This window comes from Atractosteus spatula, chromosome 13, assembly GCF_055471065.1.
Source record: "Atractosteus spatula isolate fAtrSpa1 chromosome 13, fAtrSpa1.hap1, whole genome shotgun sequence".
Lineage (NCBI taxonomy): Eukaryota > Metazoa > Chordata > Actinopteri > Semionotiformes > Lepisosteidae > Atractosteus > Atractosteus spatula.
In genome coordinates this window covers 16,360,712-16,384,361 of record NC_142718.1, presented here as the reverse complement: position 1 = coordinate 16,384,361, position 23,650 = coordinate 16,360,712, and the positions used below count along the sequence as shown (strand labels likewise).

General features: G+C 33.5%; 1 protein-coding gene across 2 annotated transcripts in view; it reads left to right on the top strand.

The window, feature by feature from the left end:
* glsb (glutaminase b) overlaps positions 1 to 23,650 on the top strand; it is a 91,426-nt gene that overhangs the window by 25,123 nt on the left and 42,653 nt on the right. For both annotated transcript variants that reach the window (XM_088930205.1, XM_088930206.1), the window contains exons 3-10: positions 1,065 to 1,186; positions 4,008 to 4,137; positions 5,193 to 5,272; positions 10,571 to 10,734; positions 13,236 to 13,294; positions 20,129 to 20,161; positions 20,245 to 20,303; positions 21,513 to 21,579. In XM_088930205.1, the coding sequence (XP_088786331.1) occupies positions 1,065 to 1,186; positions 4,008 to 4,137; positions 5,193 to 5,272; positions 10,571 to 10,734; positions 13,236 to 13,294; positions 20,129 to 20,161; positions 20,245 to 20,303; positions 21,513 to 21,579 (714 nt within the window). The remainder of the gene's footprint in view (positions 1 to 1,064; positions 1,187 to 4,007; positions 4,138 to 5,192; positions 5,273 to 10,570; positions 10,735 to 13,235; positions 13,295 to 20,128; positions 20,162 to 20,244; positions 20,304 to 21,512; positions 21,580 to 23,650) is intronic.

The window sequence follows — 23,650 nt, the reverse complement described above, 5'->3', positions numbered from 1 at the left end:
AGTTTCAAAAATTGGCTTAAGCATCATAGGAACATAAACTGAAACAAAAGATGACACACCCTTATATTATAAAATTGCTTTTCAGAACCATTAATACCTTGTTTGTCTCTGCAGAAGATAAGGCTGTCGCATAGTAAAACCTGGCAAAATTAGTAACTCTACCATCATCTTGTTGTTTCCAATAAGATTAAAAAGTCAAGACAATATCTATATATCATATTTATTAAAGAATTTAGCTGACAAATGTTGCTGGACAGTTTAGAAACATTAATCATAATGTCAGTAAGATATTTATATATATAGAATATATAAGAAAACGCAGTCAATGTAAAACAAAAGTAAAGAGGCAAAATTACAGAATTGATCTCCTTAATCTTACTGTTTAGTAGAGTAACACTGGATTATCCTATTACAATTAACAACCGAAACAAGAATCCCCCATAAGATAAAACCCTTTGGGAAGAGAGATGACCCCCGTTGGGAGCCACATCTCACCCCATTGTCAAATCTATGTCATTAACCAAAACATCAATTGACTTTCCTAACCAGCCCGCCAGAAAACAATAAAATAGTTGCTGCTATAAGGAAACAAATACGAAAATTACATAAAAATATTAATAGGAAAAAATGCACAAGATTTGTGCCTTTTATGAGAGGAAAAGAAAAAGGAGATAAAAAAGATCTGATCCTATTGATGGAAAGACAAAAATTGGCATTCTTCTTATCTCTGGATAGTTATTAACAAGGATGAGTTGTTAGAAACAAAAAGGTGGGAAATTTACGTGAAGTCACGTCCTTTCTATTATAGATACTTAGGGAGTTGCAGACTAAGTATCCTTTGTCAGTACAAAGGCTAATTTTTGCTATTTGACCAGAAACCTATATAATTCTTGTAAGAGTGAAACAGAGTTCAGAAAATTAAGTAAACATTTGCAAGATATTTTAATATATTACAATATTTATCTATAAATAATGCTAATGTTTGTGAGTGTAGATGGAAGAGTGACAAAAAATGCTCTGTACATGCTCCTGAATCTCTCTTTTTGTATTTGATATTCTTTTAGGCTTTAAAAGCCACAGGACTGCGAACGGGGGATCCTAGGCTGAAGGAGTGCATGGACATGCTGAAAGTCACCCTCCAGTCCACCTCAGATGGGGTGATGCTAGATAAGCATCTTTTCAAAAAGTAAGAGGGAAAATCCTTGTCTCTTGGATAAAGTTGAAACTTTTAAAGGTTAAACAACAGTCCTGGATGATTGTATACTCTCAATATCTAATGTATGTGTTAAAAGAAGGGTTTATTATTTTAGAAAATGCAGCCTAAAAAGGAATGAGGCAGAGCTTACAATAAGTAAAATTGCAAAAGAAGGATTCAGAGCCAACAAAAGATGGATCATCATAGCTCAAAAACACAATATTGTAAGCTGACAAAAAATAATCAAGACAATGAGGCTCAAATAAAAAAAAGGGCTTAATGGAGAAATTAAGAAACATTGACTGCATAAAATGGTCCAATATGTAAGTATATTAAAAGATCATGTGCAGCTTAATAGACATATTAGAACTGTCAAGAGGAAAAGATTGGCATTAAAAGTAATAAAATTATGCAAAGCATCTTTTACAATAGTAAAAATACAGATGCAGCCATTCAAAACAAGCGGGCGATACCGCATTATTTTGCGGTGCGCTTTACGCAGTCTACCGCGAGTTACCGTAAATTCTCCTATAATACCGCAAGTAAAATAATAGTATCCGGAATTTCCGCAAGGTGGAGCTAATAAAGCTCAACGTCTCATGTTTGAGCTGTCGCCATCAAAGTCTTTAACGAAGATATTACTAATAGTATTAATAATTAATGACCTTGGACAAGCTGTAAACTCAAATTATTGCCCTGATCCACATTCTTTTTTTCATTGACCGTCTTTGTAAAAGTAACACCACAGCATATCGCAATCACACATTTGTTTCCAATCATGCAAAGTACAGTCATTTTTGAGAATCTATTCACCATGCCTTTCACATGCTCATAAAAGAGATTGATTTAGGAACATAAACATATTACTGTATGCAAACTGTACTGTATACAGTATGTACATGTATATTTAATGTCTTTACTGTGCCCGTTTAAGTATTGAATATTTATATGGAATTTTACCACTGAAGGGAAATCTTAGTAGCTGAGCATAAAAAGAATAGGAGCATACTGTAACGCGTGTGAAGGCCATAAACGATATTAATTTTGGAACTTAAACATACAGTATATGGCTGGTCTCGGTACTTTAAAGAAAACATACACACCAGTATTCCATTTCTCCCTAAACATTTTAAGCATCGAAGTCTTTAACTAACGTGATACCGGAGTCAACAAGCATACTTTTTAGAATTTGATTAAAAGGGAATATAATATGAAATCGCGTATCTAAAGAAATTAATAACGCTATAATTATATTCATGTACCGCAACACAAGAATAGTACACGCTGTACATTGTCTGTTGATAATGTTTCTGTAGTGCTTTTTCAGCACTCTGCATGTGACCTTGCCGGTGGCGCTGTGGGTTAGGTTCCTGACTCCCACATCACACGCTCTGTGTTCGAATCCCGCTGGAGCCATGACTTTTTTTTTTAACAAACATTTCTTTGAAAAAATAAAACGTTTCCCTGGGTCAGAGATTAAATAAAACCTCACTCGCACCAAACAAATTTATATTTCTAAATATCACAACATGATCGAATTTAACTCATTTTAATAACAATGAATAGTCACCTATGCGTTACAATATAAACATTTATATTGATTTAAATCGCGTTTTGATTTAAATTGCAAACGCGGGTTTAAATATATGTGTTTTTTTATTCACAATCAGACAAATGCAACATAAATTGATATCTTTGTCTTCTAAGTATCTTAATAAACTTTCAGGATAGCTTTCTCCCTGTTTAGATTTATTTTTCTTGGGATCTTGGGATCAAACGTGGAAAGATTAGATTGTAATCGTTTTTATTTTTTAAATACATTTTAGAAAAGTGTAATCTATACTAAAAAGCTGTACACCACCTGCTATAAAGATATATATTGTAATACTTTCGGGTTCGGATAGGACAGACACAAGAACTCAGACTTGCGGAGTTAAATCTCAACAAAACAACAACAAATCTCAATATCTTGTACGAATTATTCGTAATACAAACCAAAAATAGCCAGGAAACTCTCTCAAATTCCTCCAATTATCATAATCCCGCCCTTTATGCAAAACCAAACCCTCCTCCCATCCCAGTTTATCCTCTTTATCATAAACAAAATCTAGCTCAATTTTCAACATAAAGCATTACACAAAATCAATACCTCAACACTCTATACTCAACAACGATAATTCACAAACAGCCAGCACATGTAACTCCACATTCCCAAATAGACCTCATTTCCATAGCCCCGCCCCTTATGCAAAACCAACATCCCTCCCCTGTTCTCTCTCTCCGCTGGCGTTTGTAATCGTTTTTATTTTTAAATAAATTTTAGCAAAGTCATGTATTTTAAAAATCTTAAGATTTCTATATTTATGTCTTTATTTAGTGGTTTCATTAGTGACAAAGGCTAAACTTTCTTGGAAAAATGTCTTTTATGTAAACCATGTTTGCTATTAATTTCATTTAGGGCTAGAATATGTTCTTTGTCTTCCAATGAAAGAAGGGTTCCTTTCGCCGTAGTCGGGTTGACGTAGCCAATTACCTCCGGTACGTGTCTGTACCGCGCACTTTGAATGGCTGCATCTGTATGTAAAAGCAGTAGTTGTCTATGAGATATTAGGGGATTAACAGTAGACAACAGGTAAGGTTAAGTTAAGCAACCAAGGTCATATTTGGAATGTAAATCTTAAACTGAGACCATGTTTGGGTACCCCTGCTTTCTAATGACATTGGTAGTTTAACCAAACTTTTCTTATTTTAGTGTAAGATATAGCTGCTTATATTCTTATTTTTCTTACTAAGAATATTCAATCTTTTTTAGGTGTGTTCAGAGCAACATTGTACTGCTAACCCAAGCCTTCAGGAAGAAATTTGTTGTTCCTGATTTTATGTCTTTCACCTCTCACATTGATGAGCTGTACGAGAGTGCCAAAAAGCTTTCTGGTGGGCAGGTAAGGCCGAACACTGAGCAGTGGCTGACAATTTTTGACAATTTGTTAACCCTGAGAGTCTGTAGAGCACGTTTAAGCTCTTTGGTAACAAGGAGGGCAGAGGCTTACATGACCTCAACTAAAATGAAAGTGATACTGTATTATTAGTTAATTCACTCACTGCACTTTAGCCCATCCTGGAGGACTGAGGGGGATAGCTTATAGAAAAATCTACTGGAGATGCTCCCTAAGAATTAAAAATAATTCTCAAAGAAGTAATGTTTTTTTTACAAGTCTCTGTTATTCCTAAAAAATGTAAATCATAAGAACAAAAAAACTTGCTTAGATATTGACCTTTTTCCATGTTACATTTTTATGCATGGACAATGAAATAACATAGGATAATTAATAACATTAATAACATCTACTTTACAGACATGCTGATAGTAGTTATGTTTTTAATCGTGCTTCTTTAATAGAATCAATTTGATATACATCAGTACGCAGCATATGTCCATTTTATTAGTACAGTGGTCTGAAACTCAAGATATTTGCTGTGTCCTCTGGTTTGTGTTCTAGGTGAGCTTAGCACGACTTAATTGGCTCAGTAAGTTGCTAAATTTGGAGGAGTTAAAATGCTTTCCAATTCTCTGCTCATTGGCCATTTAAGGCTACTTATAATACAATCAGTCCAAAAGGTCTCTTGAACAAATTTGTAGTCTCATGTATTGGAATATAATTTTATAAACCTTTTTTTAATGTTAAGACTAAGTATTATATGCTTCTCAGTAGCTCTGTCATCATGCCCTTTTTCCTGAGGTCAATAAATAATAATTTAGCAGATAGGTATTATTGATAATAATTGTGATGCTAGTATGTTAATTAAAAAAAGTAACTTTGATGCTTGTATGTGTGTGAAATTGTCTGTTGGCATCATAAGATTTTTGTAGTGCTTTTAAAAATTCTACTTCATCTGGACTGATTCCTATTTTATGAACAGAGTACATTTTTTGTTGTGTGAGTACTATTTATGACAAAGAAGAAAGTTCTAATAAAGTGCCTTTTGTATTTGGCAGGTTGCTGATTATATTCCACAGCTTGCCAAGTTCAGCCCAGACTTGTGGTCAGTTTCACTGTGCACAGTGGATGGACAGAGGTATCTAGGATGGTGGTGAATGATAAACTAAAACTGAAATCTAAATGGGAAATGTAACTGTAGTGTGGGCTGGTCCATTAGTGGGGAAATAAATTGGCATTTCTAATTGCTACGATCGCTGTCTTTTGATTTCATAGTTCACATTCACAGAATGTCTTTTTAAAACCATATTTATCTTCTTGTTTAATAAACGATTCATAAGATACAGATTTTGCTTTTCCGTTTACTGAAATTACTGTTTTCTGAAATTATGAATGCCTGTTTGCTACTATAAAATGCTTTTAACTTCTAAAAGAAAGCATTGCCTTCTGATGAAAATGAGGACAGATTTGACAAGTCCAGGAAATGCGTCAAGAATTGCTTTAATCTTTTTTGTTGATATTTAATTAGTATTGACTTGGCAAACCCAATTCCAGTGGAACATGTAATCTTTTAAGACTCATTAGTTACGCATTTAACTTTTGTTGGTAAAGTACCATGCAAAGGGAAATATCATTTATGCATCCATGGATAAGAGGTACCCAGAGAATGTGAGAGTTGGTAAAAGGCTACATGTTCAGTAATATGCTAAGTAATTCCATTGATGTTCAAACCTTGCTGCCTTGAAATGCAACCTCCTCATCCTTTTTATATATATATAAGGAATAAGATGATCGTATTGCATTCAAGAAATACAATAAGATAACTTGTTTTGACAACCCCTACTCTACTATTCCATTGTAACTAATTAAAACAGGACATGTATATTTTTTTATTTAGGCTGTTAGGTTCTTCATTTTTAAGATTATAGCAGTGCAGCTTCATCTGGATGCATTTAATTAATCAAAAATAAAATTAATATAAAAATTGAGATTTAAAGCATTTTTTCTACAAATATCAGAATAAAGAAACCTTGAACCTCCTGTCCTTGAGGAAATTGAACTTATCTTAGAAATAAAAAAAACACTATGCTATGGGGTCATTCCATGTCAAAATTTAATTTTGAACATTTTTTGTTCAATGTTTGTACTGATTAATAGAATGCAATTTCATATATTAAAAAAGGAACAGAGAACAAAGAAAATGATAGTAGAAAAACAGGCGATAGCTATTTTGATAAATTTTGTAATTATAATTTAATAAAAAATTATAATTTTTAGTATATTTTTATAAAAACACCTCTCTCTCGGCTGATACATGTTAAGCACTTCTACAGTGTATTTTAATTATACTTCTTTATATAAGAACAATGTTTATTAATGTTTTATCTTATCTTGTATGTAACCACATATAAAGACAAACTAGAATCCACCCAGTCCTGCTCTTTCAGTGAAGCCTACCCATAGAATGGGTCAGGCATGTAAATGAGTCTAGTTAAATCCTTTGTGCAGTAGTTCCTTTCCTCAAATGTGTGTTGTTTTACATATAGTCATGTGAAAAAGTAAACCCTCTTTCAATGGTTTAACATTCCGCAGGTCTTTCCTCCCGGCGCCTGTCAGGGTGTATAACGCTGCCCTAGGCTAGGACTGTTCGCCCTTCATTTGCTCGTCTAGCTTGAGCTGGACTGCTGTAACATCAATTTCCCTACGGGATTAATAAAGTATTATCTATCTATCTATATCAGGGCATAAGAAACAATCATCTGGTCCTCACCAGCTTCTATAATTAGACAAATCTAGCCTCAGATAACAGACAACAAATAACATATTTCACTATGTATTTATTCAACAAAAAGTAAGCCAAAATGCAGAAACCATGTGGTAAAAATTAAGTACACCCTTGCTGCTTCCATTGGCATTAAGAAAGTAATTAGCAGCCAGGTGCTGCTAATCAACTGCACTTGATTAGTTAATCATCAGAACTTTTGGCAGTTTGGTGATCTGAAGCATTCAGGTATGTGTTAACCTTTTAGTGCAAACGTGGCCGCATGCAGCTACTATCTAAGAAACTTGACTTAAAAGGAGCATCTCGCTTCATTATTTTACATCACCAAAACCACAAAACCTTTACAGAAAACCTTTTTATCAATTGAAAAAGGTTCAACTAGAACTTCACAAAACCGTTTTCAGAACCGAAAAAAAACCGTTCATTTAATCAAACGTGTCCCATACTTGGCATAGTCGCAAGCGTCCATGGTGTAAATCAATATTTACATTTGATTCCTGCGTCATATTTAATAGTTTTTTACCAACAAAACCACAAAAACATGTTATCAATCGAAAAAGAACAACCGGAGCTTTGAAGAAATTTTTTTTTTTAAAAACAAGTCACTTTATATCTGCTGATGCACTTCCAAACTTCCAAAATGCATCGATAAGGTAATCAATAAGCCAGCAAAACAAGACCACAAAATAAAAAAAATATATATATCCCATGTTTTTACCTTGTTCTGAAGCACGATATATATCCACAAAAGGCTAGACTAACCCACCTCCAGACCTGGATGAAACTGAACGTTATTGACTTTGGAATAGTTATTTGATGCAGGACCGCCAGAAATAAGGCGATCTGATTGGTATAAAATGCTGTCATTCATTGCATTTTCAGCCATTCAGAGCCCTTGTGGTGGGACTTCCTCTAGAAGCCTCAGGCTGCATTCCGCCTGCCTTCTAGCTGTCAATCATTGACTTAGAAGGTAATCAATCAGTTTCTTATCAGTGCTCCTTTTTTTCACACCAGAAGGCATCTCTTGAGTTTTTTTTTCCAATGCCTAACAGCAGAAAAAGGCTCTCTAGCAGTGTCTAAATATGCAAGAAATTTAATTCCAGGTCCAGTCTTCACAAAACATTATGTAGAATTTTTTCAAATTTTATCCAAGCTAGTTGACACCTACTGCAACGTTTTCAAATCATTTCCAGTTACCTGACAGGCCTGGAAAAGACCAAAATGAAATTTCTGCCTGCTGTTTTTTGGTTCTTTTTACATATGTTTGTCTGCTGAGTGGGCACATTAAGAAATACAAGAAATTTGACTGTTTACACTCAAAGCCAAGGGGGTTAGCTTCAATTTAAGACCTGAACCAGGCTCCTGCTATGTTCTGCTACAGAGATATAACAAACTGTTTAAGGGGAGAAAGTCCAGGCAGACATTGGCTAAAAGGGTCTTCGACATTACGTTACATTGGATAAGAATACTAAGTATGTTTTTTTGTTATTTTTGTTTATTTAAATACAGTATATAATGGCACCTGTCAATGCTTTGAGATTCCCAGTAGGAGTGTCGCCAACAATAATTTTATAGACTTCTACACCTCAGTAAGATCAAAAGTACATAACCATATTTAGTGGTACATTACATATAGCTACGAAAACCGGTGAATTGAAATTGATTTAAATTTAAACAGCAAATCTACAACTGAATAGCTGAAAAAGAAAAGAATCAAGGTGTTGGAATCGCCAAGTCAAAGTCCAGACCTCAGCCCTATTGAGATGCTGTGGCAGCTTTAAGAGAGCTGTACATTAACAAATGCCCTCAAACATCAATGAACTGAAGCAGTGTTGTGAAGAATTTTGGGCACAAAATTCCTCCAAAACAATATGAGAGACTGATAAACTCATACAGAAAACGTTTACTTCAAGTTCTTGGTGCTAAAGGTGGTGTACTGAATCATGTGTACTTTTCACACATGGCTTCTGCATGTTGGCTTATTTTTTGTTAAATAATGACATAGTGGAATCTGTTATGTGTTGTTTGTCACCTAAGGTTAGGTTTACCTAATTTTAGGACCTGGTAAAGACCAGATGTTTTTTTGTTATGTCCTGATATATAAAACCATATAATTGAAAGAGGGTGTACTTTCTTTTTCACATGACTGTAGGTTCTGCGTGTGAGTTTAAAATGGATGAGACGATTATCTAGATTTTTTTGCCAAGGATCTGATATACTCCTAAGCACATTCCAATCAGGGCTACCAGCTGGCTTATCTAGATCTTTATTCCATGAAGAAATACAATATTGGATAGAGGACTCATTTTATATTCAAAAAGGGCTAACAAAACCCTAGATGGGAAGGCAGAGTAGTGCACAGGAAGTCCAAAAATATGAAAACCCACTGGGCAAGTAATCTTTTAAATCCTGTAATGTGTAATTCATTGTCATCCAGAGTATCAAGAAGATAATAAACAGTTTTAGTAGATCTTGATGGATATGTAAAAGGTGAAGAAATAAGATCAAGTTATTCTCTAGAAGTTTAAGAGAAAGTGATGCAGTGACCAGAGCAGTGGTGAGAAAACATTTGACTTTTTTCCAAAATGATAATATCTAGTTTTAGCCAAGACACATATTTGTTTAGTTGTAAAGTTTGTTAGTTCTGTTTAGTTGAGGTTGGAGGTCAGATATGAAACAAAGACAAATATGTAACGTGAGTGATGACGAATTGTTGTTTTAAAGGTGGGAATCGGGGACAGTATGTTTGGTATACAACATAAGCAAGGTGGTGATTTTGTTTGCTGTACACTCATACCCCAATATAAGAACGTTAAGTATACGAATTTGTTCTAATCCGAACATGAAGAATTTGTATCTTGTTATTCATTATAAGAATGAAATTTCACTAATCCGAACTTTGAAGTTTGAAAGTGACCAATTTTGGTAGAGAACCTTCTGTTAACATTTGAATTCAGCGCCAAACAGCTTTTTGTTTCTGCACGTGCGCAAGGCATTGTGATAAAGGATGCTGTGAGGCAGCAGTCCTTTGTTTACGATCACAGCTTGTGCTCTCATTTTCAAAGTGTTTTTTTATGTTTGTTTTGTAGTTGCCGTTCATTATGGGGTCTTATGGAAGAGAAAAAGATTCTTTAGCGTAATAGTCAACAACAGTATGCACATCGTTCTAGCCGATCACTTGGATAGCAATCTTTTACAAAAGAATTTAAAATGTAAATGTGATATCAATAATTATTTTAAAGCTATAGTGGCTTATTGAGTAGAACAGTGGTGTACACTAATCTTGCTATAATGGTCAGTATGGTATTAGATGTTTAGGGTGGTTTTTGAGTAAACTTGTCTTTGGTTTGGAACGGGGTGAATTTTCAGGAATGAATTGGGTTCGGATAGCGGGATATGAGTGTATAACAGAATGATCCAATTATACATTTTGGTCATTTTGACATGGCTCATGTTGTTATTTTTTCGCTAGTATGGACAACCAAATTAAACCATTAAATCCCTGATTCAAACTTCTTTCCTTCTGTGCCATTTTTCCGAGAGAAGGCTAGAAGTTTTAAGGTTGAGTAATGTCTTATGACTAGCACATTTCTTTTTATTGTTACACAGCCCTTTTGTATTGTTTTTTTCAGCTTTTGTTCATTTTGACTCTAGGCATTCTGTTGGAGATACCAAAGTACCATTTTGTCTGCAGTCCTGTGTGAAGCCATTGAAGTATGCAATAGCTGTGCACGATCTTGGTACAGAGTATGTACACAGATATGTTGGAAAAGAGCCCAGTGGATTACGATTTAACAAACTGTTCCTGAATGAAGATGGTAAGCTCATTTACTTCTAGTTTGGTTATTTTTTCTTCAAATCACAAAGGTCAAATTAGAAACCAAACAAAGACTGCAATATTCTAGACGGAACCATTGACATTCTTTTTTTATATTATCTTCTGGTATGGAAGCAGAGAAGAAAGTACTGCTGAGAATTATTGTGCATATATTTGGAATAAACAGAAACGATTGAATTTCTTTACTTAATCTTGTTTTTCTTAACTGCTTTTTATGAATTTTTTCACCTTTGTATTTGAGTTGAATCGTTTGCACTGCAGTATGTTGATTTGGTTTAGACTTTTTTGCAAGGTGAGCTCAACTTTAAAAGTTAAATACCACTATCTCAAACAGTGGTAATTTAAAAATGCAGGTAATTGATGGTTAGAATCTGAAATGCAAGCAAAGTTTCCCTTGTTGGTGTCTGTTTTTCTGTATTACATTCAACATTGTATTTTTGAAAATGTAGTACCTTATAAATTTAAAGAAAATAAATTATTTATTAAAACTAAAGCTTAGACATGATCTTGGGCCTATGATTTTACAGGAACAATTAAAGAATTTTGAAGATTATAGAATTTTGCCATTTTGCCAGAAAGTAATTTAAATACGGACTTGCATATACACCAAGCAGCAGAATTGTTAGACTTCAGTTGTCACTAGTGCTGGTTGACAAGACTGATTATTGCATTTTAAATGTCATGGGTTTGTCTGTGATCTATGATGAAACACGGAGAGGTGAAATGTTCTTTACAGGAGTCTGTTGCCATGGTATTCTAATAAAAAAGTAATGATTTTGCAAACCCATTCACTGTCACAAGGTTCAAATGAATGTTTGTTCATCATATTTTACAAAAATCATGATGTCACGTACTCACTAATGAACCAGGAACTCCAGAAGTGTCTAGATAGAAATTAGGTATCTTTAAGTATCAATAATGGCTACATTGGGTTAAATTAGCAATCTCAAGTTTCCATGGAGATGTGCAAATCAAAATATTGATGGATTGCCAAATAGAATATGTTTCCCTTCACTTGTCTAGGAAAAACAGATCCTGTATTTTTAATAGTGTGGGAAACCCATATTGCCTGTACTCTGCAGATTACTATTGCAGTAATCTGATTTTATCCTGTGACCTTATTGTCTAATGACTTCTGTGAACCTGCTGGCATGGAGTTTTTTTAAAGAATATTAGGAGAGTGGAAGTATTGTAACACTTGGATAATATTCATTATTTCTAAAGAGAGAGAGCCAATGATTCTCTCTTAATGCCATTTTCAAAACTCATATCATAAGAATATTGTAACAGTATTTTGTTGCCTAACATTTGTTTGTATAAGGCTTCAAAACAAATGGCACATTATAGGCAGTGAACATGACTTCAGATCGATATTTCATAGATACAAACTTATACTTGCAGTATTCTTGCTAATTGTATTTTAGGGGTGGTAGAAGGAAGTACAATGGTTGAGCAGCTTTTTGGTAAAAGCTTCAAGGCTGATATTTAACTGCATTGTAATGTGAAATAACAAACAGCTGGAAAAACTGTTAAAGCTGTAATCTGTTTTTTAAGCATCAGATTTAAGGTTTATGTGGTTGTATAACAAACTTTTGGATAGAAGTAGCCCTCCTGATTTTCTTTGTATGTGAAATTCTACATTGCTGTTGCTTAGTAACTTCTACACTTCACACACAACTCATCCGGTATGTAATGCATGGCATAAGATTTTTATAACCTTGTAATCATTGCTGATCATGCCTTCATACTGTATTTCCACGTGGTACAATCCATCCAACATTACAGATATGTGTAATATGTGTATTTCACAGTGACAAGTTATTTTTCTTTTGACTAAAATGTGGTTGAATCCAAAATATTGGCTTTCCTCACCAAATGTCTGGATGAGATCCTTGGATCAATAAACTGCTACCAAACAAGCCATTTCTGACCTCTCATTTGTAACCCTTCTTATGTTCTTATGCTTTTGACAATATTTGTAAATTTGCATAATTTGTGTAATTATTTCAATATAAAGTACTAACAAATTTCATTGCAAGCAATTTATCAATAAATTGCTTGCAATGACATTTGTTAGTTCTTTATATTGTATTAATTTCTACTGAATGTTACATTGGATAAGAATAAGTATGTTTTTTTGTTATTTTTGTTTATTTAAATACAGTATATAATGGCAACTGTCAATGCTTTGAGATTACCAGTAGGATTGTCACCAACAATATTTTATAGACTTCTACACCTCAGTAAGATCAAAAGTACATAACCATTTTTAGTGGTACATTGCATATAGCTACGAAAACCAGTGAATTGAAATTGATTTAAATTTAAACTGATAATTTAACTATTTATTTTAATAGCTCAAATAAACATTTTGTTATTGGTGAACTATTGTGAAAATAATTTTTAAAGGGTATCTTAAATAATATACTGTTTTCATTTAATCATTTCTGACTTTGATTAATTCTGACATGTATTTTACAGATAAACCCCACAATCCTATGGTGAATGCTGGAGCAATTGTGGTTACCTCTCTGATAAAGGTAAATCATTTTTTTTCTTCAATTGAAAGTGCTATATAATATTTTTTTTCGTAGAATCATACTCTTTTGTGTGTAATGCTAACTTGGAAATGTTTCCAGCTAAAGCTAAGGTATTATCTGAATGTGTCTGACAAGCTTTATAATTGCAGTATTTCCTTGCAGCAATTTTGAAATACAGTACCTAGATGTTTTGAATGTGTTGGTTGAAACATCATATGGAATTTAGTTTTGAGAAAGATTTTTAGCAAATGATATTTCCATACTAAAAATAGTATACAGTATTATTTAGTTAAATGGTAAATCCATTGGCTAATTAAGGCTTTATATAATCCAGTAAAAAAATCCAGATTTTTTGATGAATGCAGGACTGTGCAACATTATATAAAGTGGTAGTATCTCAACCTTGGCGCATTGAGCTGTTTTTATCCAGAGTCCATTAAATCAGCCTGCTAGGATGTGTGTGGATTTTTTGTTTTAGTTTTTATACTGCTTAACTAAGATTAATCTGGGGCTGTTAGCTAATGGGTGCACTTAGTTCATCATACAGTGGAGCTTTATAAGGCAGCAAGTGTGAGACCAGAAACTATCGTTCATGTTAATGTTTCTGTTTTTATAGTACCTAGTCACACAAAGCTTGAGCGCTAAAATTTACTGAATATTAAATTTCAAAAGTTTTAATAGACCTTATGTTTTTGAAGGGAATGAAACGTCTAATATATTTTTCTTTTTCTGTGTTGTTAAACTGCTTACTGTGCTTGTATATCATGTTTCAGAAAAAATGTTTGGGATTTAAATTCAATGCTTAATATAGGTACCACAATGAAAAATCCTGAAGTGACCTCTCTATGCAGTGTACTGGTCTGTTCAAGATACAATTATTCTCTTTTAACTTTCTTTGTCATTATATAGTACCACCACATGTAGTTTGTCACAGTGAAGCTGTAATACACAGAAACATACTTTATACTAAATGTTATACTTGTACTGTCTGTAAAATGTGAGTTATAACAAATACCTGCTAAAATACTTTCATCCCTTTGAATTAAAAGATGAGTCATTCCATGCCTGACTTGTTTTCAAATTCTGCTAGAATAATTAAATTAGGCCTTCCCATGCTTACTGATTTCAGAAATTATATTTTTTTTATATGAAGTGTTACTTGGCCCATCTGAAGTGTTAAAAGATTATCGTTGCCAAAATGAAGTGCTTGAGGAGTTAACCATCTTTTGATCAGTCTTGTTTGTATGTTTTCTATAGATCTGTAGTTTTTAAGACCCAACTAAGGATTTGGTTCTTTCAAATGTGTTATTATAACAGACAAATTTGTTACACAAGCAAATTCATAACCTCTCAGCTCAAAGCCAGTGCCACAGAAGGTACACTCTGCCACTATTTTCTTTAAATCTAGCAGTTCAAAATAATATCAAGATAGAATTTTTGACTATGTGGTCACTTTATGGAATATGCTATAAACAATTCTCAAATGCACCGCAAATATAATGTAAAAATCTGCTAGAAATCCAAAGTCCTCAGATACATGTTTTCTTCATTAATGTTTTTTCAGCATTTATCCAAAAATGTCTATGGATGATTAAAAAACATTTGACTTATTTTGACCATACCTGTAAAAATAACTGGTTAAGGGCCAGTGAGATGAATTGTTTAAAACAAAACATGGGTCCTAAAATTTAGTATAGGTTGAGATCCTTACAGTAATTTGAGATCCTAACGGGGTATAAAATAAATACTGTATACTAATAAAAATAAAATAATATAAAATAATAAAATAAAGCCTTTCACTAACCCACCATGGCAATATGGCAATTTTACATTTGGGCACTAGATATTTACACTCTGTTTATTAGGATGCTGAAGAATGAGGTGCTGCACATGATGGTAGCTTCTGAGTTGAGCTTTTACCTCACTTTCACTCTTTCACTTCACATAAAAATTACATTTCTGAACTCAGTAGGTCCAAAATGCCTAGGTAATTTGTAATGAAATTTAAGATGGTTAGCAACTGTTTTTAGTTATTACTATGGAGTGACCCATTGGTAATAACAGAAAATCATCATGACATAAATCATAACATTTTTGCTCTAATACTTTGATCACAGCTTTGATCATCTTCCCGGCACTTGCAATGTAGAATTTGACCATCATAAACAAACTCCAAAATTGGTAATGTACTGTACACTAATTGGCTGCACTTTTATTAGAACATGTGCACATTGTACAATTTGGATTTTTCTCAGGGCTATAACTGTCTATAATTGTAATTTAATAATAATTGTAATTTTATAATTGTCATAATTGTATTAATGATCACTGGTGCTACGTTAATACCTGTTAAGACTTAGCTGAATCATAAATCTGTGTACAGCTTTAAAAACTTACTAAGAAATGTAAAAAAGAGGAGGTCAAGCACAGTGAGTAGCTGCCTCATAGTGTGAGCTGCAAAGGGTCAAGTGGAAGTTAATTCCATGCTGAGAAGTTAAAAAGAAGTGTTTCCGTTGTGTAACTTTCTTCAAGTGCATGTGTGAGTTAGGGTGAAAGCAAGAAAATAAATGGGAATGGATAAGAAGAACAAGAGAAAGTTAATGCGAGACTAGGTGGGTAGAGGTAAGAAAGAGATGAAAATCTGGTGTATGAAATTCAAGTGAAATGTAGATGGAAGAATTCTGTTAATGAACAGAGAAACCTAGAGAATAACACTTGATCTTGGAGAGCTAGTGCAAGGTGAGAACTTACTTTAAGGATAATTTGGGTTTCTGATATTTTTCTGTACTGAGAACCTTGGATTCCCTGTGAAAGAGACAGAAATATCAGTGTAATCCTGACTGGGAGAGATAAAATCGAGAACTTTTAGTTTGGAGAGATTTTTTCATCCATGAGTATAATCTAGTTTTATACCTAATTCACAAATATAAATGTCAGGGCACTTTTTGTAATAGATGCAAATCATCTTATGCTGCCATGCATCCTGATCTACACATCCTTCTTGTCTGCAGCTTACTTGCCTATCTACACTGGCACCATCCACCTCAGACACTTGTTGTAACAGAAGCTGTTTACTTTCTGTGTCCTTTAATGGGATTCAAAGACTCCTTCTATAGATAGACATCTGAAAACTAAATCTTCCCTGAACTAAATTCAGACTTTCCTACAGCTCCCAATGGTGAAGAAATTTATTTCTACATTATCTCTTCATTCATTTACAGATGTTAGTCTTCCATAACTTATCTCCCCTAGAATTTTAGTTTTTTTTCCTTTTCTTACCCCTTATCTATTTTTATATTATTTTCTTACAATTACCCACCCTTATGAATTCATATTTCTACTCTTTCCCTTATTCAGCTGCACAAATGAAGAAGGATGCTCAGTTGAAATGGATTTTTTTCTTCTTTTTACTTTTCATAATGGAATTAACATTAATTAGTGTACATGGAGTTTGTATCATTAGTGGAAGAGACGAAGACAATGTCATAGTAATTGCCTGTTCAGAGCAGTTAATACAGGTATTTTCTCATAAAAGAATGGAAATTTACTTTGAGTGTTTGGCAGCTCGCTCTTAAAATCTGAAACAAAGCAACCCAAACCTATTAAAAACTACATTTGCCCTTGGTTGGCCTAGCCTTTGAGGTGAAGTTGCTAATAAAAATGGTCTTGCGTTGTACAAGATGTTCATTCAAGTAAATAGTTTAAATCAGGAAAGCCTCCTTTTGCCTGCTTATAAACCGTTAGGCATTACTCTATTTTAAAACTAATTCTGTGCTACAGGGAGTGGATTACACTGCACCTGCTATGTCCTTTCTCATACAAAAACCCAATCTAGTCACCTTGCAGAATGTAATAGGAGCAAAAGACGACAGTATTTAACAGAAAGATTAACAGATTGGATACTGTATCTTGCTTAAAAAAAATCTAAAGTAAAATTCCGCTCTTGTGCAGTGGGGGCCTCTTTTCTTTTTCCCAGATTATAAAAGGGATATTATACAAAACAGTGAGTATCATTTAGTCATATCATGCATCATTTTGGTCATCCTCCACAAGTTGGAGGATGGCTATAAAATAATTCTCTGGGTCTGGATCTAGCACTTGTGTTCATTATTAAAAATTGTAAGGCTATTGGTACAGTGGGAACACAGCCAGTGTTCCAATTGTATTTTGCAACTAGGGGTTGTGAGACAAGTAGTAGGGAGGTAAGCATTAATCCAAATGCAACAGTTGGAGACCTCATAATAAAATGGCATCTCCTGGATGAAACAAAAATTGCTCAGCATGTTGTGTTATGTGAAAAGTGAAGGCATTTTAAGAAAATACTCCTGGCCATCTGTGAAATGTTGCAGGGTGGGGGGTTTATTATGAAGATGAAACCTGGCCACAAATGCACATTTCAACATAACAATGATCCAACGTATCCAAATTAAAAAAAAAGTTAATTGAACAGAAAATAAATGTGCTTGAGTAATCATCTCATTCTCCAGATCTCAAATCAATCAAACATTTGTTAGAACTCAAAAGGGGAATTTACAAACAAAATCCCAAGAATATAAAGACCTAAGAACAGTTGTGCATAAAAGGAATGGTCTCGAATCCAGAACTTTGTTATACAACACAGTGTGACCGTTGCGGTTCCGCGTGGGCTCGTGCCCTCCGCCGCTTCACACTACCCGTTTCGTCCCACAACACCTGGGGCGTGAACCCTGGTCTCCAGCGTAAAGCAACAGGGAACCAGCCGCATGAGCTAAAGGAGACCTGTCTCAGCCAAGGGGGCTGAGGTCCCTGCTACTTGCAGGGAGGGCGATGACGTCATCGTGTCTGAACTTGCTTCACTAGAACAGCAGGTGTCTTGTCAGTATAATCCATACCAGAGCAAGCTTTGCAAAGAATTACATTTATTAACACAGAGATATGAATAGATATGACACTTGTATGTTTTGGATTTAATTATGATAAATATGGCTTAACCCTGTGCAAAGCTATTAAGATTACAGTATAACATTTTTTAAGCAAGATAAATTATCTGTTCTGTAAATCTTTCTGTGATGAGATGTTTTTTGTTCCTGTTTCATCTTTTGCATGAATAAATCTGGAGGGCACTATATATTATTAGAAATGAATTAAATGATCACATTCGAGCAGAGAATTTGGGATTAGTTTAAACTACTTCCTCTACCACATTTGATCATTTAAAACAGTTTGCTCAGTTCAAGACTAACAGAAAGGTTCTGTAGAATTATCCTGTCAGAAAACAGAATGGCTTATTTTTCTCACCTTTTCTATAGATTAAAGATTTACAGGTTTAAACTGTTTGTTACTGGCCTAGCCTTTTTAGATAAGTGTCTTGAATTACTAAATGGCATTGTAATTATTATCATATTAGACACTAAAATATTCATGCAAAAAACCTTAAGAAGTTTATTACAAACTTGACAGGGTAATTTTGTGGTATCATTCTGTTTTCAGTTTTTCTTTTGTTAAATTAAAACCAATGTTTTAACACATTAAAACCAGGTCTATTTTTTGTTCCAAAGTAAGGGAATATATAATATTGAGAAAGATTTGGAATAACTTTAAGCAGGTATCAGTATATTTTCCTTCACCAAGTGTGGATCAGTGGTCCATAAATTGATGATCTTGAAGAAAAGACAGGGGAGAGCATGAAGTCTTCCCATGAAGAATTTATTCAGTAGAGACTGGAGCTTCCCTTAAATGGAATTGTCTAATGTGTTTTTGAAAGGCTTTTTTGTGGTTTATATGTTGTTACGTATTTTACAGCATTAGGATCTATGGGATATTTTGACTACTGCAACAGTTCAATGACGTTGGTAATTTTTTTTCTTTCAATTTCTTTCCTCATTGAACAAATCTGAATTTATTCTGTTAAAAGAAATTTTCTATTTAATTTGGTTCAGCAAGGCAAGCATCAGTATAGAGTACATGTCATTGCCTTCTTTGCAGTACCATATATATGTATATGTGTGTATGTGAAATATTTGTAATTTTATTAGGCAAAGTAGTGTATTTACAAGATAAAGTTCTGCATCAGTACTTTGGAGAGATGGGGAATATAAGGTTAACACATTAGTCAAGATTGACACATTTTTTTCCCTTTTCAGCCTGGTTGCTGGCTGTGCATGCTATACCAAATCTTACACACAAAGTTAGGTTGTCAGTGCACAACATACTAATGACTGCTGATATGTGGAATCCTGCAGATGTGTGTTATCCTAAATCCACTAACACAGTGGGAAATGTGATTGGCTTTTTGCATTTAATGACATTTAATGAAATACAATGCTGTCCTGCAGTTAATAGTACTTCATATGTAATTTTTTTCTGGCTTGTTCATTTGTGTTTGTTTAAAACCAAAAGATTGAATCTGATGCACTGAATTCTGTATATGGTAAACATTGGTACTGTCTGTATAACACAACATCTTTATATTAAGATTTGAGATACCAGTTTCAAAAGAAAGATATTAATCATCAAATTTAAAACATAATCATTGTAAACACTAAAAACGTATTGTGACGTGCATGTATAGAAAACATTAGCCATTTCAGGTTTAGTGTGTATACCAAAAGCTTACTAAATAAAATAACCAAACTGTATCTATATTTTAAGAGAAAATTGTGTTTATATATAATGTTTTGTTGATGTAAGGATCCTAATAGATTTTAACTGGATAGTCTTTAACCTTCCTAAAAGTTTCATTTTTGTGACCATAATTTACTTGCAGTATTAATTGTAAATAGCATTGTACATTATTTTTTCTAAAACTAGTCTAAAGCTAATAATAACACTTATTTTGATCTTTTTGTCTTTCAGCAAGGAGTGAACAATGCAGAGAAGTTTGACTATGTGAGTACTACTTGGTAGTGTACTGTTTTCTCACATGAAGGTATACTGCAGCACATATTTCATAATCAATTTTTACTTTGCAGGTTATGCAGTTTTTGAATAAAATGTCTGGCAATGAATATGTAGGATTCAGCAATGCCACGTAAGTATGTTGTTTGTCTGCAAGTAGTTGTTAACATCCATAGAAAAAGTTCTGTTATCAGCTAAATTATTTTAAAAAATGAACTGACCTAGTTTAATATTCCAAATAGTGAAGGCATTCTAATGTTAACAGTTACTGTACTTTTTTTTATTAACATTGAAAATTAAGAATGGTTACAAATGAGATGAAGCCATTCAGCCCATCTAGCATGTTTGGTTTTTACTAGTTGATTGATGTAAGGATTTCAGCTACATAGCTGGATAGCTTGTTGTATACTTCCATTATTCTTTGTTCAAAGAAGAGCCTCAGGTCTAAATACATTTTCTACATAGTTGTGTCCTGTAATTCATGCTTCACTGTTGATTCTGAAGAAGTCCACTGCATTGACTATGTCACTGCCTCTTTTTTGAATTTTGAATTCAATTGATTTTAAATCCTTGCATCAGGTCCCCCTGTAGTCTTCTCTTTTTAAGAGGTTCAAGGTTTATTATTGTGAGCCTGTCTGTGTATTATTTTAAATAATACCATTATTTTAAATCAGTAGCACATGTTTAAAAATGGTATTTATAGTACTGGTATAGCTTTCAGAATAAAGGATCATGTCATTAGCAGTGTGTATTTACAGCCATTCTGCTTTATGTATTTATACTGTTTATGCTTGTACACCCAAGACATGATCTATTGTACATAAGCAGAATTATTTAAATCTATAGACAGCCACTTGCAGTGTTGTATTGCACTGTATTCAATGTCCATATGAAATGGGTGTTTTAAAGTCTAGCTGTAATTAAATACAGTACGTTTTTAAATAGTTTCAAGCAACAAATGTAAACATATGTTAAACCAAAGTCTACGTTATAGACAAGTATTGAGATATCAAATATAGTAATGAGGGCAGAGGATGGTGTGAGTGCTGTGTTGCATTGTTGTAACCGACTCTAAAGCCAGTTTGGGATTCTGATTTCAGGCTAGTAACATCACTTTCTTATTTCCTCTGTAACAAGGTACCACCTTCATTTCTCCAAACCTTAACTCCTGAATCTTTACCTTTTTATTTTTGAATTTTGCAGTCTCAAGAGTAGATTTCTGCAGTCACTAATATTAAAATACATTAAGGCATCTCTTTGATGTGCAATAATTCACATGATTTGGATGAATATTCAAAAGTGGTTTATTCAATTATTGTTAATGGATTTCTTCTTCATGCAGCTTCCAGTCTGAACGCGAGTCTGGGGATCGAAATTTTGCTATAGGGTATTACCTGAAAGAGAAGAAGGTTTGTATAAAAGTTGCACCAGTTGCTTGAAATGTTTGCCTAGTGGTTCTCCATCATGTTTAATATGTAAAAATCAGCTTTTGAATAGATTTTACTGCTTGTTGGTGCTGTGTGGTGTTCACATTGATTGTTTGGGTTAGTTTCGGCACTCTAGGAATTACAGTGCTTGTGAATAGCTCCTTTTATTTATATGTAGGGCTTAGGGTTTTTCTTGGCTAATTTTCTAACATGAATTTCAGTCCTGCTGACCAAGAGGTATTTTTGGCAGGTCCAAGTAAGCTCTTTTAAAGCCATGCTAATAATTTTTAATTTTTTGCAGTATCTTAATCATCTCAACCAGTAATGTAATTATTGCAATTTACATACATAAACATCTGGAAAACCAGTGACATATGACTGTTGACAATTATGCATCTGTTTTATTCAATAGTTTCACAGACAATGCAGTAGTAAATTAAAATTATCATCAGGAACATATACATACAGTGTAAATATAAAGTGTCACAGAATTGTTTTGCTCTGTTTGAAGAGATGAAAAATACTAATTAAAAATTAGTACAGTAACATGACTAAGATGCATTAGCTGGTATAAAAAGTGTAAAATACAAAATTTTGCAAAGAACACATAAATGTTGCTGTTCAGTACAGGACAACATCCAGTATGTAATATTTTGTTGTTAAAATGTATTATTGCCAGTTGTGAACTGTCTACTGTGTAAAAACTTTCCTATGCTTATGCATTCCACTGCCTTTGTCTTTTACATAGTGTACATATTTGTTCACAGATGTATATTCTTCAACAGAGCCTGGAACAGAACCTTATGGCAGGGTATTCACATTCTAACTGCATGCTTGTTTTAGGTTAAATATCCCTACCATGAGAAATTAGTGATCTTGATCTAATTTCTCAATTTTAATTAAATGTCTTTTGTCCAGGCTGATGAATGTTTCTTAAACATAAAAGTATGTGTTTTGTGCTGGCTGTGCTGTGCATCTGCCTTGACAATGCCCAGTATGCATTTATTAATTCCTCTATTTTACTGTATGTTTCGTGGACACTGTTTTTAACACACTGACATATTACATCAACTTGTCTCTTGCCATGCAATTGGATAGAACAGAGTTTCCAAAACTCATACATTCTTCAGAAATATTTTGCTTTTTAATACCACTGTATTTTGGTGAAATGTCCATTTCAGTTTCACAAGGCTATGATTGAAGCCTATTCTGCAGCTGAATACCAATTACATCATGCTATACATAGAGCAGTACCTGTTGCTTAGACTTTGTTTAATATTTTTTCATATGTTCTATATTGTCTTTGTACCTGTTTTCTTGCTTAGACAATGTTTAAAATGTTTTTCACGATTTTCTTTCAGAAAATTATTTGTATATGTGTTTCTCACAAAGGCTACCATGGCATCATTACATGGTGAATTTGGTAGCATGACTCAAAGAATGTCAGTTTGTTTTGAATATGTAACTGGCCTTATCTGTGACAAATATAGTCACTTTTTAAAGCTCACTTCAAAATACAGTGTACTAGGTCAGATGTTTTCAACATTGATCCTGAAGGAACTGTTTTCTTTTGGTTTTTGCCCTAGCCAAGTTCTTAATCAAGGGTAAATTTTAGTTTTCTTTTGGGGCATTTTTGTACATTTATTTTTAGCTCTTAAAAGGTCATATGTATTGATTAGAAGCCACTGTGCTAGGTGGAAATTTTTGCTCTTTTATATTCTATAAAATATTTATGGATGTAATTCAGTTTTTCTTTAACTGCATGAATTCATTTTTTTCATCTACCATTTAACATATTTAGTTTCTAATTATTTATTTTTAATATTTTTTATATTTTGTGTAATGTTTGCAGAAATAAGAGTGCTCATACTGTAGGTACAACTGGAAGATAATGAACTTCAGATGAGGAGCCTAAAGGTCACGTAGTAAATCAGTCTCCTGACTATTTTATGTTGAGTGAAAGCTTTAAATCTTTGTGAGCACCAGAATTTGGTAAAAGCAATTTTTTAATGTGGTTCAGGTGGGTAGCTGCGTCAGCATGCGTAGTCTGCAA